A 22,166-nucleotide genomic window follows, 5' to 3' on the forward strand; every position below is an offset into this window, starting at 1 on the left:
CATAGGCATTATAATATTAGGCAATTCAGAGCGACGTAGGATGTTGCAATCCACGCAAGCATGGGCCAATGAAGATACTTAACATTCCAGAAGAAGATTTGCAGTACTTTATACATTGGGATTCATAAATTTACAGGATTAAAAATACTAAATGACATCACACAATAATATCCACGATGGTGACTGCATAGCGAAATGTGTTGACATTCTACTTGAAGGTTGTTTAAAGGACATGGATAGCTGACAATAGTAATCCTTAATTTGATAAATGACGAATTTCTGAATGGAATCTTAAGAAGTCAATTTGTATCAGAAGCGCTAGAATCCGAAGGATGGTCTTCTTTTTCTGGAAACTTGGGACCTGAGTTGGAAATGCTGTGGATCACTACCATGAATAATCCTTCCACGAAGTCAAAGACAGCAATCAATGATATTCCCAGCCATATACCAATGTAGCCTCCGATGTAGCTTAACAATTCGACATCCTGAAAACAAAAACATAAAATAGTATCAACTTCAAAATGCACTGAGCGCATATTTCAGGCGCATTAGCAAATAGTAATAAAAAATAAAACAAAAAAGCAACTATTATGCGCAAACCGAGAATTGAGTTTCTGCCCATCTGCCACATTGCCCATTCTTTTCTTCAACTAGCATATGGCAACAAATATAATGTCCAGTGCTCGAGTACCAAACTCAGTATATGGAAAGCCTATGAATGGAAAAAAAGAAATAATTGTACTGATCCGATTTTAATGAAATTTGAGAAGGATGGACAAATCTTTCTACAAGATCTAAATGTACTTCGTAAATATCCATGCACTGGAAATTTGAAACGGCTTGGCAAATATTTCTAAAAGGACCAAATATGAAGTTTGACGAAAATCCATCCACTGAGAGTTTAGTTATTACATGTGGACGGACAGACAAAGAAACCATAATAATTGCCGGATTTCTTTTGGTCCAATTTTTATTGAATTTGGAACGGTTCCAGTTAAAAGATTCAAATATAAAAATTTATGAAAACCTGTCCACGAGTCGAGTTGTTACATGAGCGAGAGCCCTTCGTGTAACTCTCGTGGCCAGCAGAATTTCAAGTGCATAGATAATGCAATGGTCTCGATATAATTGGGAATGATTCTACGCGGCGATTACCCATGGATTAATTTGAACCATTCTGTTACCACGTCGATAACACAAAGCTGGTCTGTTAATTGCCAAACTTAATTCCTAAACTTTATTACAAAGGTGTTGTTTGAGAATCCTTGCTGGCTCACCACACCTTATAACGCTGTTAGCTCTCCTCACAGCTTGTCTAAAACAGTTTTAGGTAAAAAGACTCAATGTCTATTGAGTGGAAATCCGTTGTGGTTATCTTTAAATATCCCTTTTTCGATTCATTTTATCCAATGGTAACGTGTTTAGCGTACTTACCTCATACTTCGGCAAGTAATTGTACTCCAGCATGTTTCTGTCCAGGTACAATCTCGAAATTGCCAACATCTTTTTCCTAGGAAAAAATAAATCGGACTGTGTTCGTTACTGCTTCAGATATAAAACATTTATTAAATAAATGAATTTATTAAAAACAGATAAACGATAAGTCGTTCGGAGTACTTCTTTTGTGCCGATACAGCAGTCTAAACCACAGGTTTCCAAACTGTGCGTCTCGGCGCCCTGGTCCGCCGCTGCGTACTCACAGGGGCACCGCGGCATATTTTAATTTTTCGAGGGAAACACAGCGATACTCGACATCTGTCGGACACCGAGTGAACCAGTAGCTCGAGTTTGGGAACCTGTGGTCTAAACAATTATCGGATCAAAGTATGCGTGAAATATGTCTAAATATGATTGGATGCGCTTAAGCGGGAAAGGAAGTGTATTTTTAGAAACATATTTCAACCGAGATCTTGGTGTGTTTGTAATCAATTCTCAATCGAGATTTTATAATTGTCTACTTTGTTGTTGCCCCCTCCCTACAAAAAAAAAAAAAAAAAAATCACAGATTGTCTTGAAGGATTTCAAACTTCCTCTTCTAAAGTATCTCACACATTGATGGATTTGATTTTGCAGTGTTGTCAAGATATCAAAGGCAGATATCGTTGGGATATCGGAGACGTGGTGTCACACAGATATAAGGAATGCAGAACTGGAATTTGGGGAGTACAATGTGTATAGAAAGGATAGACATGACAGGAGGGGAGGAGGGGTTATGCTATTAGTTAAGAAACATAAAAACCAAGGAAGTGAAGCCAGTCGACATCGTTGGACAGTGCAATGTCGAGTCAGTTTGGTGTGACCTAAGCATTGGGAGATCAAAATTGAGAGTAGGAGTGTGCTATAGGCCTAATGACTGTACAGGGAAATAGAGTGGGCCAGTAAACCAGAGAGTCTTATAATGGGAGATTTTAATTTCCCAGATATTGACTGGAATTTGTGGGTTGGTCACTCGCACACTAGCAAGGCTTTTGTGGATTTATTGGATGATTGTTTTCTACACCAGCATGTTCGGGAGGCAACAAGAGGGAGCAATACTCTTGATCTGATTATCAGTAGTGATTCTTCATGCATTAAGAACCTGCAGATAAAGGAACCACTAGGTGGCAGTGATCACAGTGTACTGATGTGGGATTTACTTAAAGATATTATGATGTGGTTACAAAGGAACTGGATGCAAAAAATAATTTTGATATCATATATTTGGATTTCAGGAAAGCTTTTGACACTGTTGCGCATGGAAGACTATTGTACAAATTGGAGCAGACTGGTATTAAGGGCAAGTTGCTACAATGGATAAAAGGATGGTTGAGTGGGAGAAGACAGAGGATGGTAATCAATGGGTGCTGCTCTTCGTGGATTAATGTTATTAGTGGAGTCCCACAGGGTTCGGTGTTGGGTCCACTGTTGTTTTGTATATTTATCAATGATATTGATGAAGGTATATCAGGCTTAACGTCCAAGTTTGCAGATGATACAAAGGTTGGCAGGGTTGTTAATGATAGTAATGGCAGTATGCTACTGCAACAGGATCTAGATATTTTGGGCAGATGGGCTAAGAAGTGGCAACTGAAGTTTAACCTTGACAAATGCAAAGTACTGCATATGGGTAGAAGTAACCCCAGAGAAACGTACCAACTGTGTGGTACTACACTTAAGGTGGTAGAAAATGAAAAAGACCTGGGAGTAATTGTGCAGTCAGATATGAAGTTTTCTGAGCAATGCAGACAGGCTGCCAGGGCAGGTCATGGGGTTTTGTCAATGATATATAGAAATTTTGCTAGCAGGGAAAGGAGGTGATTGTCCCTCTGTATAAGGCAATGGTCAGGCTATGCCTTGAGTACTGCGTAGAGGTCTGGAGGCCTCATTTTAGGAAAGATGTAGATTTGCTTGAGCGTGTACAGCGAAGGGCAACAAGATTGGTGAGGGGAATGAAGGGATCCTCTTACCAAGAGAGGCTTAAGTTCTACAAATTGCAGTGGCTGGAGACTAGGCACCTGCGCGGTGATCTGATTGAGGTCTATAAGGCCTTGAATGGGTTGAACACGCTGAATTCTGATGGGATCCTTCCACTTGTTCAGATTACGAACCTAAAGGGGCATAAATTCAAATTAAGAAAGGACAGATGTAGAATAGATGTGCGGAAATTTGCCTTTAGCCAGCGGGTTGTTAATTGCTGGAAAAAACTTCCATCTGTCGTTGTGGAAGTTTATTGGTTAAATAAATTTAAGGAGGAACTGGACAAATATTTAGAGGGAATGGTTGTGTGAATTTTTTTTTTTTTTGGCTGATGCTGCATAAGCTCATATACAAAGTACTTGCTTTCTTGCATCACATGTCACTATTACTACTACTACTACTACACTCTTTCAAAATCTTCCCTCATGTTCTTCTTCTTCAAACCCTCTGATCTGATCAACAAATATATATTCCTTGTTTCTGGAAACACTAATGTCTGGTGACTAGTTTTAAATATTGAAAACCATCCTCATTCCCTTCCATAGCTTTTATGAAATACTTTATTGGGCCTAACTTTATGTGAGGCGGTGGTAAAATTATGTTTGCTCTATCGACTAGTGATTTGAAGATGGCATTTTAGAAGACCAAATAAATGAAAGGAAACTTGATTACAAGAACGGTACTACTAATAAGATTGGTTAATACAACAAAAAACCCTTATCTGCGAAAAAATCTAGACATACCAAACACTTCCTAATTCATTTCACAAATATACGTGGTCTCAATTCTAATCTGAACGATGTCCATTTCCACTTGCAGTCTGCCAAACCCCATGTACTTTTTCTGACAGATTCTCAGTTATCGGTTGATTCAACTACTGCTCAGATGCCCAAATTATTCGCTGTATGATTCCTTTCGCCTCAAAGGTGGCACTTTTGCATATGTCCGTTCTGATATTCCCTGTCAGAGACTTGGTAATTTGGAATCTCCTCTCTTTAATCTTCTCTGGCTTAAAATCTCTCTACCTCATTGTGTCATATTCTTCTGTTGTCTCTACCGTTCTCCCAACTCCACTGATCACTTGGAGCTCTTTGACTTCCTCTCTTTGCAACTTGACTTTCTCCAGTCCAACTTTCCTAACAGTGAGGTAATTTTCCTTGGTGATTTTAATGTTCACAACTCCAGCTGGCTTCTGTTTTCTAGTCACACCGACCCAGCTGGTCGAGGTGCTGAGGCTTTTGCAATTACTAATGACCTTGCACAGATTGTTCATTTACCTAGAAGAATACCGAACAATCCTAATCATACGGCCAACACGCTTGATCGTTTTCTCACAAACAACCCTTCTAAGTTCACGGTTGAAGTGAGAGGTCCTTTAGGCACTTCAGATCACAACTTGGTGATTGTCTCTTCTCCAATGGAACCTTTATCTCATGGCTATTCCCAACCTCGTATTGTTTGGCATTAAACGAATGCAAAATGGGATGACCTGCGAGATTTCTTTTCTTCTTTTCCTTGGTCGGATTACTGTTTCAAAACTTCTAATGTCAACGTTTGCTCAGATCGTGCCAGTGAAATTATTCTTGCAGGAATGGAATCCTTTATCCCACACTCCACTTTAAAATCTCGTCCTTTATCTAAACCTTGGTTTTCCAATAAATGTGCTAAGGCTGTTCAAGAGAAGAATGTTGCATATCGTAATTGGCTTGTTTCTAATTCTTCAGTTTCATTTTCTGCCTACACCAAAGCTCGCAACAATTGTAAAGCAGTTATTAATCAGTCCAAACTAGAGTTTGAACAGGCTAAGAGTAGAAAACTTGCTTCTTGTCCAACTGGTAGCCCGCTGTGGTAAAGCTATTGGCCGCAACTTTTTTCCATCTCTTTTCCCACCTATGACAAAACCAAATGGTTTTCTTGTCACTTCAATCAAAGTTAAAGCTGATCTGCTAGCTTCCTATTTTTATTTAAACTAGTGTATTGATGACTTTGGTGAAACACCATTCCCAGTGCATTCCATTCAATGCCTCCTGTGGTCTTCCGTCAAAAGGAAGTCAGGAGAATTTTGACAATCTTGATGATAAAAAAGTTCCAGATCCTGATGGTATTTCTAGAGTTTGAACAGGCTAAAGTAGAAAACTTGCTTCTTGCCCTAATGGTAGCCGAGCATTCTGGTCTCCTGCCAAAGCTATTGGCTGCAACTTTTGCCCAAATTTGCTCCCACCTCTGTCCAAACCAGATGGTTCTGTTGCCACTTCAGCCAAGGATAAAGCTGACCTCCTAGCGTCCCATTTTTCTTCCAACTCATGTATTAATGATCTTGGTAAAATACCTCCCACCATTCCCAACACGCTCCATTCAATGCCTCCTGTGGTCTTCCGTCAAAAGGATGTCAGAAGGATTTTGACGAATCTTGATGCTAAGAAAGCTCCAGGTCCCGATGGTATTTCTCCACTTGTTCTCAAAACTTGTGCTCCTGAACTTACTCCTGTTCTTTCCCGCCTTTTTTCACTTTCTTATTCCAAAGGTGTTTTTCCTTTTGCTTGGAAATTTGCTCATATCCAGCCAGTTCCTAAAAAGGGTGACAAATCCCTCCCATCCAATTATCGTCCCATTGCAATTACTTCTACTCTTTCTAAAGTAATGGAGAAATCAATTAACCGCCAACTTTTAAACTACCTAGAAACCTTCCGTCTGATCAACGATCGCCAGTATGGATTCCGTCAGTGTCGATCCACTGGTGATATTCTGGCTTATGTTACCCATTTATGGACTAATTCAATGGAAAGGTTCGGTGAAACACAAGTAGTTGCTCTGGCCATCTCAAAGGCTTTCGATCGTGTTTGGCATAAAGGTCTTCTAAACAAGCATCTATTTTATGGTTTGCGAACTGTTTTTTGTAATTGATTATCCAGTTTTCTCTCTGATCGCTCACTGAGGGTGATGGTAGATGGCTCTGTCTTCTAACTTCTCCAGTGGTGTCCCCCAAGGTTCATTTCTTTCCCCCACTCTTGTCCCCTTGTATATTAATGACCTTCTTCCATTGACTGGAAATCCTATCCATAGTTTTGCCGATGATAGCACATTGCATTCCACTTTCCATTTTGAGAAACCTTGTCCTGCTCAATCAGCTTCAACTTCTCGAAAATCTGCTATCAATTCCTTAAATGCCGATCTTCAGGTAATTCTCCAGTGGGGCAAAGACAACTTAGTTGATTTCAACCCTTCTAAAACTCAGTCTTGTCTTGCAAAAAGGATTCTTCTGCTCCTATGCTTATCTTTCGTGACACTCTGATTTCTAGGCGAAATGATATATCTCTTTTGGGGATTACCCTGACTTCTAATCTCTCTTGGCACAAGTACATTACACATATTGCTTCCTCTGCATCTAAAAAACTTGGTTTTCTCTTTCGCTTTCGGCGTTACTTTTCTTTCAAACATCTGCTCACTCTGTATAAATCGCAAATCCGCCCTGCCATGGAATATTGTTCCCACATCTGCGGAAGTGCCCCCAAAACCTCTCTCAGGCTTCTTGATTCCATTCAGAAGAGGGCAGTTAGGTTAATTAATGACTCATCTCTAACAGAGTCTCTCCACTCGCTTTCTCATAGACGTACTATTTCTGTTGCATGCCTCTTCTACAGATACTTCCATGGGCACTGTTCTTCTGAATTGGCTTCTATAATTCCTGCTCTCTCTTTCAAAACAGTCCGAACACGTGCCGCCACCAGCCAACATCCATTTACTGTCCAACTTCAAACCCACAGAACCAACTTTTCATCTTCCTCATTTATTCATTCAACTGCCGTTTTCTGGAACAACCTTCCTTCATACGTATTTCCTGAAAATTACAATCTACAGAAGTTCAAGTCCAATGTCAACAAATATCTTCTTTCGTCTTCTCAACCTCCAACCCAACACGGTGCTAAGTACTATAGTTTCTAATACCTCACGGGCTTTGGGTCATCATAAAAAAAAATATATAAGAGATACAGATTATATCCTTAAAAAAAGCATTGTCTATACAAAGAGAAAATACTTACAATTTTTTCTTCTTTGAGAATCTTCTGTCCATCTCTTGGTCCTTGAGTAAAATAGGATAAAAAATTTTAATTTATTTCAAAAGATCAGCAGAAAGCAATTCGGGAGCTTATTGAAACTGATAACGGTAAAAGAAATTTTCTAACAAAGTGCGTTTTAAATTAAACACAATTTCTATCATTGGAGAACAGAAATATGGTTCTAAAACTAAGACCAAAGAAGAGCCAAAAGCAACGACTTTAATGAGCGAACGGAGAACATTTCGTTTCTGCGCATCCACCATAATATTATTCATTCATTCTTCCAGCTAGCGCATGGCAACAAATATATCTACTGCTTAGGTACAAAGAAATAAATAAATGGAGATCCTACTGTAAGTTTTTAGACCTTTTAAATATAAATCTCAGCAACGCAATTTTTACTATAAATAAATTGTGGTAAGTTTTACCACAATTTTTCTTATTTTCTAAGTAAATCTTACTTTCTACTATAGATAAATACTTACATAAGTGACGTGTTCTTCTGCCTTCACATCGTAGTGGTACTTCACGTCACTGTAAAAAGGAGTGGTGCATCAATGATTGAGCAGTGATTCAGTTACAATGTATTTTGTAATTCAAAGCTGAATCGCTTTAATCTTGGCTAAAAGTTAAAAGCAGAAGGTAAAAGTTAAAGGGCATTCGCAGCATGGAATTGTCAAGGAGGGATCATGGAATTGTCAAGGAGGGATGTTATCTGATTGGATACTATGATGTGGTCACAAATGAATTTTGACATCTACTTGGATTTGAGGAAAGCTTTTGATCCTTCTCTGCACCCATTTGCAAGACGGGCTGAAAATGGGTGCAGAGAAGAGCAACAAAATTCACGAGGGAAACAAAAGGGTGCTCTTGCAAGGAAAGGCTTCCGTTGTGCAAATTGTTGCGTCTGGGAATTAGAAACTTGCGAGGAGATCTGATTGAAGTGTTTAAATACTTTGAATGCCATTTCAATGAAGCACGCTCAATGCAATCGCATTTTTCCTCTTGCTGAGGCTATGCATATGAGAGAAGCATTAATTCAAATTGAGGATGGAAGGTTTTGTAGGGTCGATGTGCGTAAATTTTTTCTTTCAGCCAGCGGGTAGTTGAGTGTTGAACAAATTTCCATTTGTTGTTGCGAATGGTGTTAATGTTTCAAGAAATTTAAGGAAGAAGAAGACGAATTATTGGAGGGGATAGACAGGCGATATTGGAGGGTTTTTTCTGTCATTAATCCCCTCTACTAATAAACCACTAAAATAATTTAAAAAAATATATATATACATGTACTAATATTAAGATTAATATTATTGCCATAATGATGATTATACAAAATTTCTTCTTTCCTTCTTTCAACAAGTACCTTTTTTAACAGCACTCATTGCATTATCTGAGACAGATCCACCGTATGAACTGGCCAATAGGGACTGCAGCAGTCGGTGTCTCTGAAAACACCTATACAACCACGAATGATTTGTGATAGAAAAATAGAAGTGACGCTTGAACGTATGAGAAGCTTTTTTCAGTTCTGTTGGGGACAGAGAGAGAAAGAAAAGTTCCTATGAACAATACAGATATTTTGGTTTTGGTCCGATAAACCAAAGACTTCAAGCGGGCTCTCCTTACACCCCTACGGGATTATTCGCGATAATACTAATTTAAAATGACCATTACAACTAAAGTAAGGAAGACTGCTGAATGTAATCATGAAATCTTTTAAGTCATACAGTTTTTCATCTATCTGTGCTGGATGCTGTTGATATCTTTGACCCATAAACCAACAGAAGGTTACATTAAGCCAGTTTGCCTTCGGTTCAGCTCGTGATCTGCAAATATACCATGAAAAACGGACATAGTATTTGTCCATTGAGGCAGTGGACACAGCCCGCTGTGTCTCAATGGACACACTCCTCTTTTATCTGTTTCCTTCCCAGTCTTCAATCTCCCCCCCCTCTCTCTCACTAAATCGACCGAGTACACCCCTTAACAATGCCGCCAAATTATAACCAACGTCTAAATTCTACCGGTTTTGTGCAAATCTCTAAGATATCTAACACTATCAGCTTTTATCTAGCGTTACATGTCTAAATTTAATAACATCAAAATCTTGCCCGACCTATTTGGCCTTTAACACATCTCTTTAGTGTTCAACCCTAACCAGCGATTTCCTAACAGCAATCCCATTAAGCACTAATGTCAAATGCATAAACTTTTATTTTATTTTATTTATTTATGTATTTATTTATTTATTTTTTTATTTTATTTTATTATTTTTTTTTTAAATAGGCCCTAGCCACTGAAATCCCAGGAAACTAGGTAGCAGGACCTGCCAGAACAAATTGTTGTGATACTGGATACACCCGGCTAGCCTCCACGTGGCAGGGTATGGGCAACGTCGGGCCCCACTAGGGGCCTGGCGGCCAATAAGCCGGATAAACAATGGGCACAACATATCACACTGCACAGACACGGCCCACACACTTTCAAGTCTCTGGCTTGACAGTGTACTGTCCTCGATACAGCGAAACACACGCGGAGATGGGAGAAATCCCAGGTGCCGTCTGACACGAACATACCTTATGGACACACTTCTCTACCTTCTCCTTTACTCTCTTACAGCAATGTGTGTAGGTGCTCTTCTCCCAAGATTGTTTCTTCACTGTTGTACCATTCTCGTCCTTCCATCTTTTTACAGTTTTGAGGACACTTTACGTTGGATGGGTCAAAAGGAGTTGAGTCGCCAAACTCAGCAAATAACAGACATTCCTTTCTACAATCAAACTTCTTTATTCTCTAATACCTGTAGCGCACCATCGACGCTTTTCTAGTTGAATTACTTTGCGCAGAGCTTTTCACAGATATCCCACTTACATCAGCAGGATTTATGAATCTATTTTTAAATTTGACAGTACACAGAAGATTACGTTAGACAAAATGTTACTAACATTAAAGTTTATCTTATTAGTGGTTCGGAGGGTTGTCACGAAATACTTCTCTCGTTTGAATTTGTGTGTGCACTACAAGAAGAGAAGCCACAAGAAAAACGTGAAATGACTTACTCGCACGGTTGACTGCATCTTTCAGAGCAATCTTCATAAACTGGCACTTCAGAAACACGGGACTTGGACTCTGCAATAAACGAAGGATCGTGGTCTGTAATCACTGCGAGATTAAAATGAGTAACTTTCAAAAAGATAATGCCGTGTACACGTTTAAATATTTGTTTAAAAAAGCATGACATTCGGCGTGGTTATACACTACCCTCCAAAAAAGTATCTGGACACACGCCAATCTACCACTGATGTGTGTTGGTCTCCCTTTGGTCGCTATGACACACTCCACCTTGCTGGGTTAGGCTTTCCACCGACGGTCGGTAGACTGCATTGCGTACTACGGGTGTGGTGAAGGGCACATCTTGTTGAAACAGGGGTGCATCTGTGCCAAAGAATTGGCACATCGTAGGGAGCATGGAATTGCCCAAGTTGATAAGGTAGACGTCGGAGTTAATTTTCACCAAAGGTTCTCGTGGTATGGGCCTTCGGGTTTGTGCCCATCTGCGGACCAATTAGAGCGTTCGTTGCGCTACGCAAGGCGAGAACGCTGATTGCGGTTAGTGATATTTGGCTTATGCGTCGCCGCTCTTTCATGAAAATCGAAGCTGTTAACTATTATTATTTTTAGGCCACCGAAAAATAATTAAATTCATCTGTCGTGCTGTGTATCTTATGTCTGTTAATTGCGTGTGTTCGTTGGTTGATTTGTCTGTTTTGCTGGACGAAAAACCCCAGATTCTGGGGGGGGGGGACCTTGCTATCTACCTGAGGCCAACTAACTCAGCCACGGAGTGCAAAAAACCCATTAAAGTTCCTCGCGTCATCGACAGGGTTCGAACCTTTTCCACCCGGGAAGTTGTAAAGCTCCGTACATAGTTCTCGTACAGATCCCAAACTCCTTGGATCTCTGGTTGATGTTTTGCAGGGATGGCTGACGAGATTGTCATATTAGCCTACCAGATATTCTGTGGCCACGTGAAGCGAACTTCTGTGGTCTTCCTATGAGTCGCTGAACGGTTGTGGTGGTGGTGCCGCCACGCTTTAATTTGGTGACAATACTATTGGCCGTCGAAGGGATGGTGTATGTTATTTGCAATAGAAAGGATCTATAAGCCAGCTAGGAGACATCGAGCAATAATACTCTTCTCGTATTCAACTCAGCTGTACATTCCATTACGAGAACAACTATCTTTTGTGGTTCATACGCTTCCCTTATATTCCCGACTTCGATTATCCGGGAAGGTCCAATGGACTATGAAAACAGGGGTTCTTTCTTTTGTTACACCTGCAGACAATTATACAATTCTAGAAGTCAGTGAGATCCTGTCCATTCCCCTTCCAGTGGAGTGATTTAGGCACTAATTGGATCTCAGGGTTTATATCGCTTTTTCCACTTTACAACGCGCGCTCTTCGATTTACGTATATTAGCGCAGATTTTTGTGTATAGCATAAATGTCCATGGTGCTAATGCTTGTTAAGTCTCTGCGCAGTGTACATCTAAAAATCAACGAAAACACTTACGGCTGTCACACATTTTCTTCGTATAGGGGTAAAGACGAGGGATTGGCACGCATCCGTTGTAAGTAACGTTCAGCTCGTCAACTACACAGGTGTAGACGCAATCCTGAAAAAAGAGAAGGATGTCCTCAGATTACAATTATTTTTATAGCATAAGTTTTCTTACCTCATTTTTTACAATTAAACATGGATGGTGAGTTCATAGCATTGAATTTTCATCTCTGTCCTTTCGCAGTGTGCGGAAAAGGAGTGAGTTCGAATCCAAAGAGGAATGCAATGTCAGCTTTCTTTACACAAGGGTCGAGTTAGTTGCTCTCTTTGGAGAATGCATAGTTTCTTCTCTTGGAAACTTTGAGTTGTCATGCGGAATGAGAATGCAAGTTCCAACGCATTGAATAGATACGATTAATGGGCCAAAGATTCCAATTCACCTTAAAATCCAAACAGACACGCCGTTTGACCCTCGTTTGTAGCGGTCTGGGTTGATTCCCGTCGATGGTTGGAGGAATTTCTAAAATCATCTTCATTCGAGGCCACAGATAACTGACCTCAGAGGGAGGGAATAGGATTTTTCCTCTTGAGTTCTGGGTTTTTCAGCTGGCAGTACATACGAATCGGATCCAATAGATTACTATTTTATGGCAATCAAATGAGAGTGTGAAGTTCGATTTTGACGGAATTCATTGATTGCCTGTTGTTTATCAATAAGTCCATGAGACATCTTTAGATTTGGAACCAATTGGAAATCGCGACCAGCCCGATCACGTACACGGAATACAAATGATAGTTTTTTGGAGAAAAATTCTATAATGGAGAAAAATTGAGCAAGTTATTGACCGGATCTTGATTGGAGACGAGTCACGTTGGTCCAAAATCTGTCCCTACATTTATGGAGAATGTCCCAAAATACTCTTGCAGAAAAATAAATGAATAATGGATTTCTGGCTACAAATTATTTAGAAGTAGGGTCTAGCTCGTGTTAATTCAAATTTATATTATTTTATGTTAATTTACTCAAAGGAATATTCACAATAAGGATTATTTCTTTCTTATTTTGTAATAAAGAAAAAGTGAATTCAAAAGAAACAATCATCAGTAGTCTTTTATAGAAAAATTCAACTCTGCAACACTGGCAATTAATTCCAACTGCTTGTTCCCCCCTCTCCAAAAAGGAGCTTTTATTTATTTTTTGATTCTAAACCCAGTGGAAAGTAGAAAACTTCCAGTTGCTCAAGTCTCCCGAGAGATATTCGATATTTACCTCAAAAGTAAGAATTCCGTTTTCCCCTTTGGCTTCTTTCGACGCAATGTAGTTGGTGCAGTTAGTTGAATACGGGGGAGGAAGAAGTATTTTCCTTGTCTGGAAGAATAAACAAGAAAAGGCCAGCGTGAGATATTACCAAATTTTAGAAAATTGATTTTAATTTCCACAGATTTATTTATAGACACTTACTGCCTTTATTGGGATGGAGTATTTCTTATTGGGATGCACAACAAAACTCTCTGAATGGTCAGGAAAAGAATATGGAGAATGAATATACACAGAAATTCCAACTTCCATGTCTGGAAGGATGTAGTCGCTTTCGGCAAATCCCAAAGTGAGGTGCAAGTAATGATCTGAAAGAAAAAAAAACAATTATTCTCAAGTTTGTCACCATTTAAAAGTACATCCACTTAACACGCGACCACTATTGAATTCGTTAGTGTTCTCATACTCTTGGTGATATAGTGTTTATTAGAAAAGAAAGTATTGCGAGACATCAATGACTAAAAGGCTCAGAACTTGTAAAATGACACTCATCGCTAAATGCAGGGCTTCACTTGACTATATAGAGGAGAAAATCAGCAGGCGACTAAAGATCATTCAACAGCTTCCGTATACCTGTTGCTCATATAATTCGTAGTACCGACTGCTGAAAGTAAGCAGTGACCTTCTTAGATCAACCGTTTCTTGATGAGACGGGGTGGTGTTGTAGTGAGAATAAGATTCGAAGAAGATGGAGAATGATGCTGCCCTCGCTGTTGATTTTCTCCTGATTATAGTTCTGAAGATGGAATGAAAGAAAGTATAAATGGAAGGAAAGCCAATATTTCAACAAAAAGCAGAACAGTAAATATACACTCAAAATTACCGAAGGATGGTCTTATCGGATTTTCATGCAGGTATTTTCGCACTGCAGGGTCCCTTCTCGAAAATAAAGTGAAGCATTTCTTCATCTGATCATCAATGAGAAGTACGTGCTCGGTGACGTAAGGCCTGAAATAAACACAACATTGGGGAAGTTACAATCACCTGAACATCATCGTATTTACAATTTGAGCTCGTGTGCAGAATTACAGCAGGCATCTCGAGGTCATTCAATAGGCGTACGTACTACATTCTCCAGGTACAGAGGAAGTGAGGAGAATATAAAGCCATGTCCAGCAAGTGACCTTGATCCGCCTATTGTAATTCTTCTCTACAAGGCCATTTAGAGCATAATGACCTTGAGTGCCCTTACTCAGTTGTTACGCCTTAAATGTTTATGAAATTACCATCGATTCCTACTTGGTAGAAGATAATAAATACTTACTTACAATAAAGAACACTTCCGTTATAAGTAAGAGCATTTATAATACAGGCAAAAACAATTTCGTGAAATTTGTGTCCAAATTCTTCTGCATCTTCAACATTATCGAACTGAGGTTCGCTAACTGGAAACTGCAATGGAAAGAAAAGTTCATAGAAAGAACATAAACAGTTGCATAAATGGAAATGTTTATATAAACTTAGTAAAATCGTGATCTGAAGTTGGGCTGGTTAATATGCCGTTGTGGAAGTTGATTGCTTAAATAAATTCAAGGAACAACTGGACAAACTTTTAGAGGGAATGGATGGGTGAAATGGGAAGTTTTTTGTTTTGGCTGATGCTGTATAAGCTTGCTTTCTTACATCATATCCCTCCAGTAATGCAAATGCTAACTCTTCGATCTTTACAAATCACAAATCTCCCCACCATGGAACATTGTTCCCACAGCTAGAGTATTGCCCTCAAAATCTCTCCCATGCTTTTTGATTCCATGTAAAAGGGGCAGGCGGGTTAATTCGTGACCCATCTCTTACAAAGACTCTCCAATTTCTATCAAGACGTTCATTTTCTATGGATACTTCCATGGGTAATGTAAGTATCCGTAGAAAGCTCCTGAGTAATAAAGATGGAGGAAATCTGCTACTCACTCTATTCTCCAAATATAACCACAGTTGCTGGGGGGGGGGCATATTTGGAGAGTAGAGTGAGATAAATAGGAATGATAAATAGGATGCGATGAGATGTTCACTTTCCAGACCTGATTTAAAAGCACTTCTGTACTAGTGGAATATGGTTGAAAGATTTATCTGAATCTTTCTCGATCTCAGTAGACTAGGAGGACTTAAGAGACCCCACCACTACCGCTGATTTTCAGCTTAATGAACGCGTGATAATTAAGAAAATAGGCTGGAACGAAAGATAATGATAAATATTATTGAACTGAATCCATTTGGAGCACTCACTTCGAGATTTTCTGTGCCTTTGCTACAGATGTGAGGAGAATTTTCACACAATGCAGTGACGTTGCCCACTGGAGCGCATTTCTCCGGGTACCTTTTACAGAAAGGCTTTCGACGAAGTCTGAAATTTTAATGAAATTATTTAAGGGAAATTATTAAAATAAACAGATCTTGTTTACTGATTAGGAGAATGTTAAAATGCAGGCTGTCTACTAGCCCTTTTTTACAAAACCAAACCATTATTTTGTGAATAAGTACATGAAAGAAACCGTTTCCAACTGATAGAGGATACTTTCAAGTTTTTATTGAGCGACCACTAAATGTACGCAGTGCAATAAATGGCGGCATAATCGCAAAACTGTAATCAGTGCTCAATTTACCAACCCCCAGAAGATAACTGTCGTTTGTGCGGGTGAGGTTTCACAAAGTGCACGAACCTTTCTTTTTCGAAGAAGCTATTGATACTGACATTGTGCGTGTGGGACACCTTACAGAGTTCTCGTATGTCCCAACTGCAGGATGACAATGATGGCGATTTGAATATCAGACAAGACGGAGCTCGCCATATTACCACAAAGATGTCCTTGCATTCCTGAGCACTGTTTCCTCGGAAGTGGTTTGTGAAAGGAGGATCGAATTTATTATCTCACGATCCCCTCATCTCACTCCTTTAAATTTTATTCTATGAAAATTGTTGCAGTCATTGATGGTGCACCATCAATGATTGGAACAAGCATTTTTGAAGCAATCGGCTACTTTGACGGGTATGTGCTGTGCCCAGTATGGGAGGAATTAGATTGTAGATGGAAGAGAACTAAAACTATCCACATTGAATGTTCTAATTAAAACTTGAAGATATCCTCTATCATCTGGACATCTGGAGGGTCGACTGTACCAAGAAGGTACGTCATCTTACTGGAAAAAGATTTGCAAGAGAGTCTAACGAATAATTTATTTCATATTATTATTATTTCTCTTCAATTGGGGGGTTCTACCCATAACGACACTGCTATCAAGTACACAGGGTGGTTGTTATATAATTAATTACATATTAAACAAAACTGATTTCAAAATAAGAAAGCATTGGGCTACATTTCCCAATCAAAAGTTATGTTACACTCTTTTGATTGCAGAAAATTGTGGTGTGTGACAAGGAAACATGCATCCTGATGGTAGCACATTGGTTATAATCACCGTCCTTCCATACTGGGTGGAAAAGACCCGAGTTTCAATTTCGTCACTGATGCGAGGAATTTTTATTGGCTTTTTTTCACAATGTGGCTGAGTTTGTTGGCCTCAGGCGAGGATCACAGTTTTTTTGACGAAATTCACATTTTATTCCACAAAGCAGTAAACCGATCAAATAATACATCCAATTACAGACAATATACTAAAGCATCATGGTCTCACTTGCTTTCGTGCTTAACACGCACGCACACACACCCGAAGTATACAAATATCTGGGTCCCTTCATTATAGCAAGCAGGTCCACATTTAGATTCCAGAACAGCCTTGAATTTTCATAAAACGGACTCAATGAGTGTCGAAATCATGGCAGAGGGAAGTTGGTCCATATTAACTCAATTGTGTCCACAGTTTTTGAAAACGGGTTGTCGCAGACCTCTCCTCCAAAGATCTCATTCCACAAATGCTCATTTGGATTGAGATCTATTGTATTGGGTGACCAGCCACTGGATTGGGCTGAATTCACTTTCACGTTCCTTGGACCAGTTCTGAACAGTTCTGGCCTTGTGACGTTATACTGCTGGAAGAAGCCATTTGCAGCCATGAATGGATGCACCTGATCCGAAACAAAACGTCTAGGTAAACGGCTATTGGAAAGTGCATATGACATCCCTGGAGAACTTATAAGCTGTACAGTGAAGAGACATTTACAGGACGCAACAAAAGATGCTCGCTGCTCTAGAATCCTTTCAATTATAATCTGCCTATACTCTTCCTCAGTGCTTGTTACTGCATTTTTGTTCAATGTCTTGTGGTCGGTGCTGCCCCCTCCAGCACCTTTTTGTATGAAAGTTGGGAACTGTACATTTTCAGAGCAGATTGGTTCTAATAAATCTTTTAGTACATTTGTGGTGGCACAGCAATCAATACATTGTACACGTATCTCCTTCTCCTAATACTAACTGGATTCCTACAAAAAAGGAATTAACTTGCAGGCGATGAATGGGATAAAGTCATTACTTTATACTAATCAATTAGCAGAGCACGAAAACTTTTTTGCTGCTTCCTGAATTTTTCTAGTGCGTTCTAATGAAGGTGGTGTGGAGGTTGCAGATGTTTGCACTCCGATTGCCGAATCACCTTCTTCCAGTGCTTGCTTGAAACACTGAGTGGTGATTTATGACACGTGGCATTTCTTATTGGTAAGATAGTCTTAAATCTTCAGTTGAAATGCCAACATATTGTTCCTTTCTCATGTCTCTTCTCCTTCTCTCTTCTATCATACTTGAAATGCTTGATTGATGTGAAACATCATGAACAATTGGTGTTCCATCTCTGGATGAAGCGGACAATTCTTCGATGTGCTGTTCAAAGGAAGTACAACTGCAGAGAATGTTGAAGGTCTTCCACATTAAGGACGAGCTGTCCAGCGCTCTCTTAACCTTCTATTAGTCAAGGTGATAATCCGGACATGATATTGGTCCGCTTCCACCCAACGTCTTCTTCAGTTGTTCAACTTATAAATGTAATCATTTAAATTAGTTCTATATTTAAAAGGAGTGATCTTAGCGATACCCACCCGTTCATGTTACAAAGAGTGATGGCTGGGATCTGAATATTTTTCTCGTACACCAAGTTGATACTGGGGTAGCAAGGGTACTTCAGATAGAAGGAGAAAAACCGAAACGTGTAGACCAGGAAACCACAGAGGCATGCCACTAAGATTGCGACCTTTATGATCTTCCCAATAAAGTTTCGGGTGGAAATTATCTGAGGCACTCCAGTCAGTATCGATTTCCCAAATACGTAAGCTGCATAGTCTTTTGTCGATGTCATCTTACGTGTTTGAATTTGGTTTTACAGTTTTTCGAGTTTCATAACTGAAAGCATAAAATAAAGATTATAAATATATTATAAAAGATTATAAACATAGAGAAAGAAATATCACTGTAAAACCATAATGATTGATCTGAAATGGCAAATATCTGCAAAGAGAGCAGTAAAAGATGTGTATTACTATACATAGGGACCAATTACTATACATAGGGACCAATGGACTGAGAAACTTTTCATTGCTAATTATCGATGACTAATTTCGCGTGCTAGTACACACTCCCTCTGAACTGACTGAAGAACATTTTAGATATCTGTTGAAGACAAATATTTCTATAATAAATGTTTGGCTGAAAGTCTATTCGCGATTTATATAAGCGATTTACAGACACAATACACTCATGACTTCAATTGCTTTAACCCTCAACACACACACACACACGCACACACATGCACTCGATTGATTGGGTTAAATAAAATCCATAATAGGAAATCAATATTAGAAATCAAGAACTTCCTTAATAAAAACTTCCTTTTTGAGATAGACAATTTTAAAGTCAATTTTATCTAATTTATTATCCTCCTTGCAAATAGTTCGGCAACTTAAATGGTGTCCTTCGTAAATCGAAACCAGCATAAGCTTTGTCAGGGTGTTGGCATTGACCTGTAATGCCAGGTGATGAGGATAATGAACAATGTAATAAGGCATCTGTTTATCCCTTTCAATGGACCTTATTACCGGCACACCTAAAAACAAACCGAACAAAATCCATTTTGGATCTGCGCAAGACACCGTTATGGTATCGAGCCGCGGTAAAGCTGGAGGAGACTGCGTTCACCGAAGCTAGCGATGAATTTGGGGAAAATATTGAACGCGTTTCATTCTGTCACGCAAATATTTTGTTAAGAGAAAAACTTACTTTCTACTGAGGACAGATCTTCTGGCACATCTAACAGATCTGCGAACATTTGGCAATAACTGTTCTGTACTTGATATTGAAGCTGAGAGATAAACAAAGCGAATGCGTGTATCACGGCGTTTTCTCTGACATGAATACATCATAACTGCTCTCACGTCATCCATTGGTTGCTGAAAGCGATGGAAAAGTGGTGTAACTGCGTTTATGCTCTCCTGAGGATAGGCGTTACCCTGAATGCGCTGCATTTCCTCGCTCTTTTCATTCATTTATTAATTAAAGTGTAAAGTTGGTTCTCGTATGAGTACATATTAAATAGAAATACTTTTATAAATTGAAAGAATATGCGATGCAGATATCATGACGTGTGATTTGACTGAGCGTAAAGCACGTTTAAAAACAGTTTTCATATACACTGAAAAGGCACAATTCATAGGACACCGGGTTCCTGGGAAACGCGATGCTGTCACCCCTCTCGCTAGTGGACGACCCACTGCTTGGCAGATATATAGGTACACTGCATCACTGCATTTACGTAGACGGTAATTCGATGTCAGTATGAATGAACGTCGTGAGTTAACCGACTTTGAAAGAGGGCTGATAGTGGGTGCCCGACGGATGGGTCACTCATTCGCGGAAGTGGCACAGAAATTGCACTATCCTCGTTCGACGGTATCAAGAGTGTATCGGGAATATGCCATTTGTGGAATAACATCTCATCGTGAACAGCGCTGTGGGCACAGAAAGGCGGTGGATGAACGTGGCCATTGACATCTATCTCGCACTGTTTCAGCCAACCGGAGAGCGACCGTGGCACAAATCACCGCCGACTTCGACGAGGAAGGTGCCAGAAACGTCTCCACCAAGACCATCAGGCGATCATTAGCCAAAATAGGTTATGGTCGCCGCCGACCCACCAGAGTCCCATTGCTAACACCACGACACAGGACTCTATGCCTCCACTGGGCAAAAGAACATCGGCACTGGACCATGGATGATTGCAGACGGGTCTCCTGGTCCGATGAATCCCATTTCCAGTTATTTAGAATGGGTGGGAGGGTGCGTATCTGGCGGAAACCGCACAAAGCGATGACCTGTCATATTAACAAGGAACTGTTCAGGCAGGTGGACGGTCGGTAATGGTCTGGGACGTGTTCAATTGGCACACGTTGGGACTTCTGATACGTCTAGATGTATCTCTGAACGGTCCTTATCTAATAGTATTATAATCTCTGAAAGATTATAATACTATTAGATAAGAATATTAAAATTAAAAATATACGACCTATTAGAAATAATGGAGTGCTTTTGGAGATGGCATGTCAATCAGATATGGACAGGATTGTAAGTTGAATATCTCTGCAATCTGTTGGGTTAAGATCAGAAAACCCAAAATTAATAATCCATCTTTATTAATATACGATGTGCCTCGTGCATATACTAAGGAAGAGATTATTGAGGATTTATTTCAGAAAAATTTACAAGATTTTGACCTCAATTTTGAGGAGGTTAAGAAGGAGATGAAATTCAGATTTGCTTCTGGTTGGAAGTCTAAAGTGGTTAATTGGGTTATTGGTTTTTCTACACGTCTTTTGAAGTACATCTTATTAAATGAGAGAATCTAATCTCCTCACATAAATGTAGAAAATTTGTGGTTGTCATTAATTGTTTTTAAATATTTATCTTATGGTAACTCAGCTAGGAATTGTACGCATAAAGTTGTTTGTTGTGGGCATTGTACAAATGGTGGCCACACGTATTCTGAGTGTCCCAATAAAGATGCTCACCCAAATGTGTGAACTGTAAGAGAAGGAATAAAGATTGTGATTCAGTTAGGGATTTGGCATGCCCTGAATATAATGGAGTTTGAGAAATGGCTAAAATGAGGACTATTCATGAGCAATGGTATGACTGATAGTTCTGGAGATTATAATAGTAGTTCAGATGTAATTTCTGAAGTACTGTATTTATAAATATTCTGCAGATTAATGGGCAACAGATTAATGCAGATTCCTCGTGCTGTTGCGGAGGAGATTTGTGTAGATTTGGGGGAACGTTGGTGGAAGATTTGGTGGAACATCGGTGGAACATTTCGTGGAAGAGTTGTGTAGATTTGTCGAAGCATCGGTGGAAGATTTGCGTAGATTTGGTGGAACATCGAGTTGATGTAATATGTCTGCAAGAGCCGTACACTATTTCCAGTCAAACTGGGGTAGGTTATAAGGTAGTTAGTTATCCTATATTTATGAGATCAGTATATTCAACTGAGGAGAAACCTAAGGCTGCTGTGATTGTTGTTAATGACAGTGTTACAGTAAAAGTTGTTTCTGATCTATGCAAACCTTTTGTTTCCAGAAGATTATTTAGAATTAGAGAATATTGATCAGGTCAAGATCCGACAGAATAATAGTTCATATGTTGATGACTTCAATGTTGAACTTTTCTCTTTGACCGAGTTATCAGCTGCAGTTACAAAATTAAAAGTTAATAAATGTCCAGGTAATGAATGATCTTGTTGAAAATATGGCGATTATAAAATTATTCGAATTTTATCCTAATTTTCTGTTAAATCTTTTTAACAAATGTTTATTGGCAGGAGTTTTCCCAAATGTGTGG

General features: G+C 39.4%; 1 protein-coding gene across 1 annotated transcript; it reads right to left on the minus strand.

The window, feature by feature from the left end:
- Positions 1–239: 239 nt before the first annotated feature.
- Positions 240–19,798, minus strand: LOC150077054 (uncharacterized). Its single transcript, XM_090385773.1, has 13 exons — positions 19,554–19,798; positions 18,642–18,680; positions 15,619–15,736; positions 14,660–14,787; positions 14,219–14,343; positions 13,540–13,703; positions 13,348–13,446; positions 12,090–12,192; positions 10,574–10,643; positions 8,000–8,048; positions 7,497–7,537; positions 1,435–1,510; positions 240–485 (listed from the first exon to the last, which is right to left on the minus strand). Exons 1-13 carry the CDS (start codon positions 19,796–19,798, stop codon positions 300–302), a joined length of 1,443 nt encoding a protein of 480 aa, XP_090241899.1. The 3' UTR covers positions 240–299.
- Between the last annotated feature and the right edge of the window lie 2,368 nt (positions 19,799–22,166).

This window comes from Mastigoproctus giganteus, chromosome 12, assembly GCF_048544385.1.
Source record: "Mastigoproctus giganteus isolate SK-2022 chromosome 12, ASM4854438v1, whole genome shotgun sequence".
NCBI classification, from domain to species: Eukaryota; Metazoa; Arthropoda; class Arachnida; order Uropygi; family Thelyphonidae; genus Mastigoproctus; species Mastigoproctus giganteus.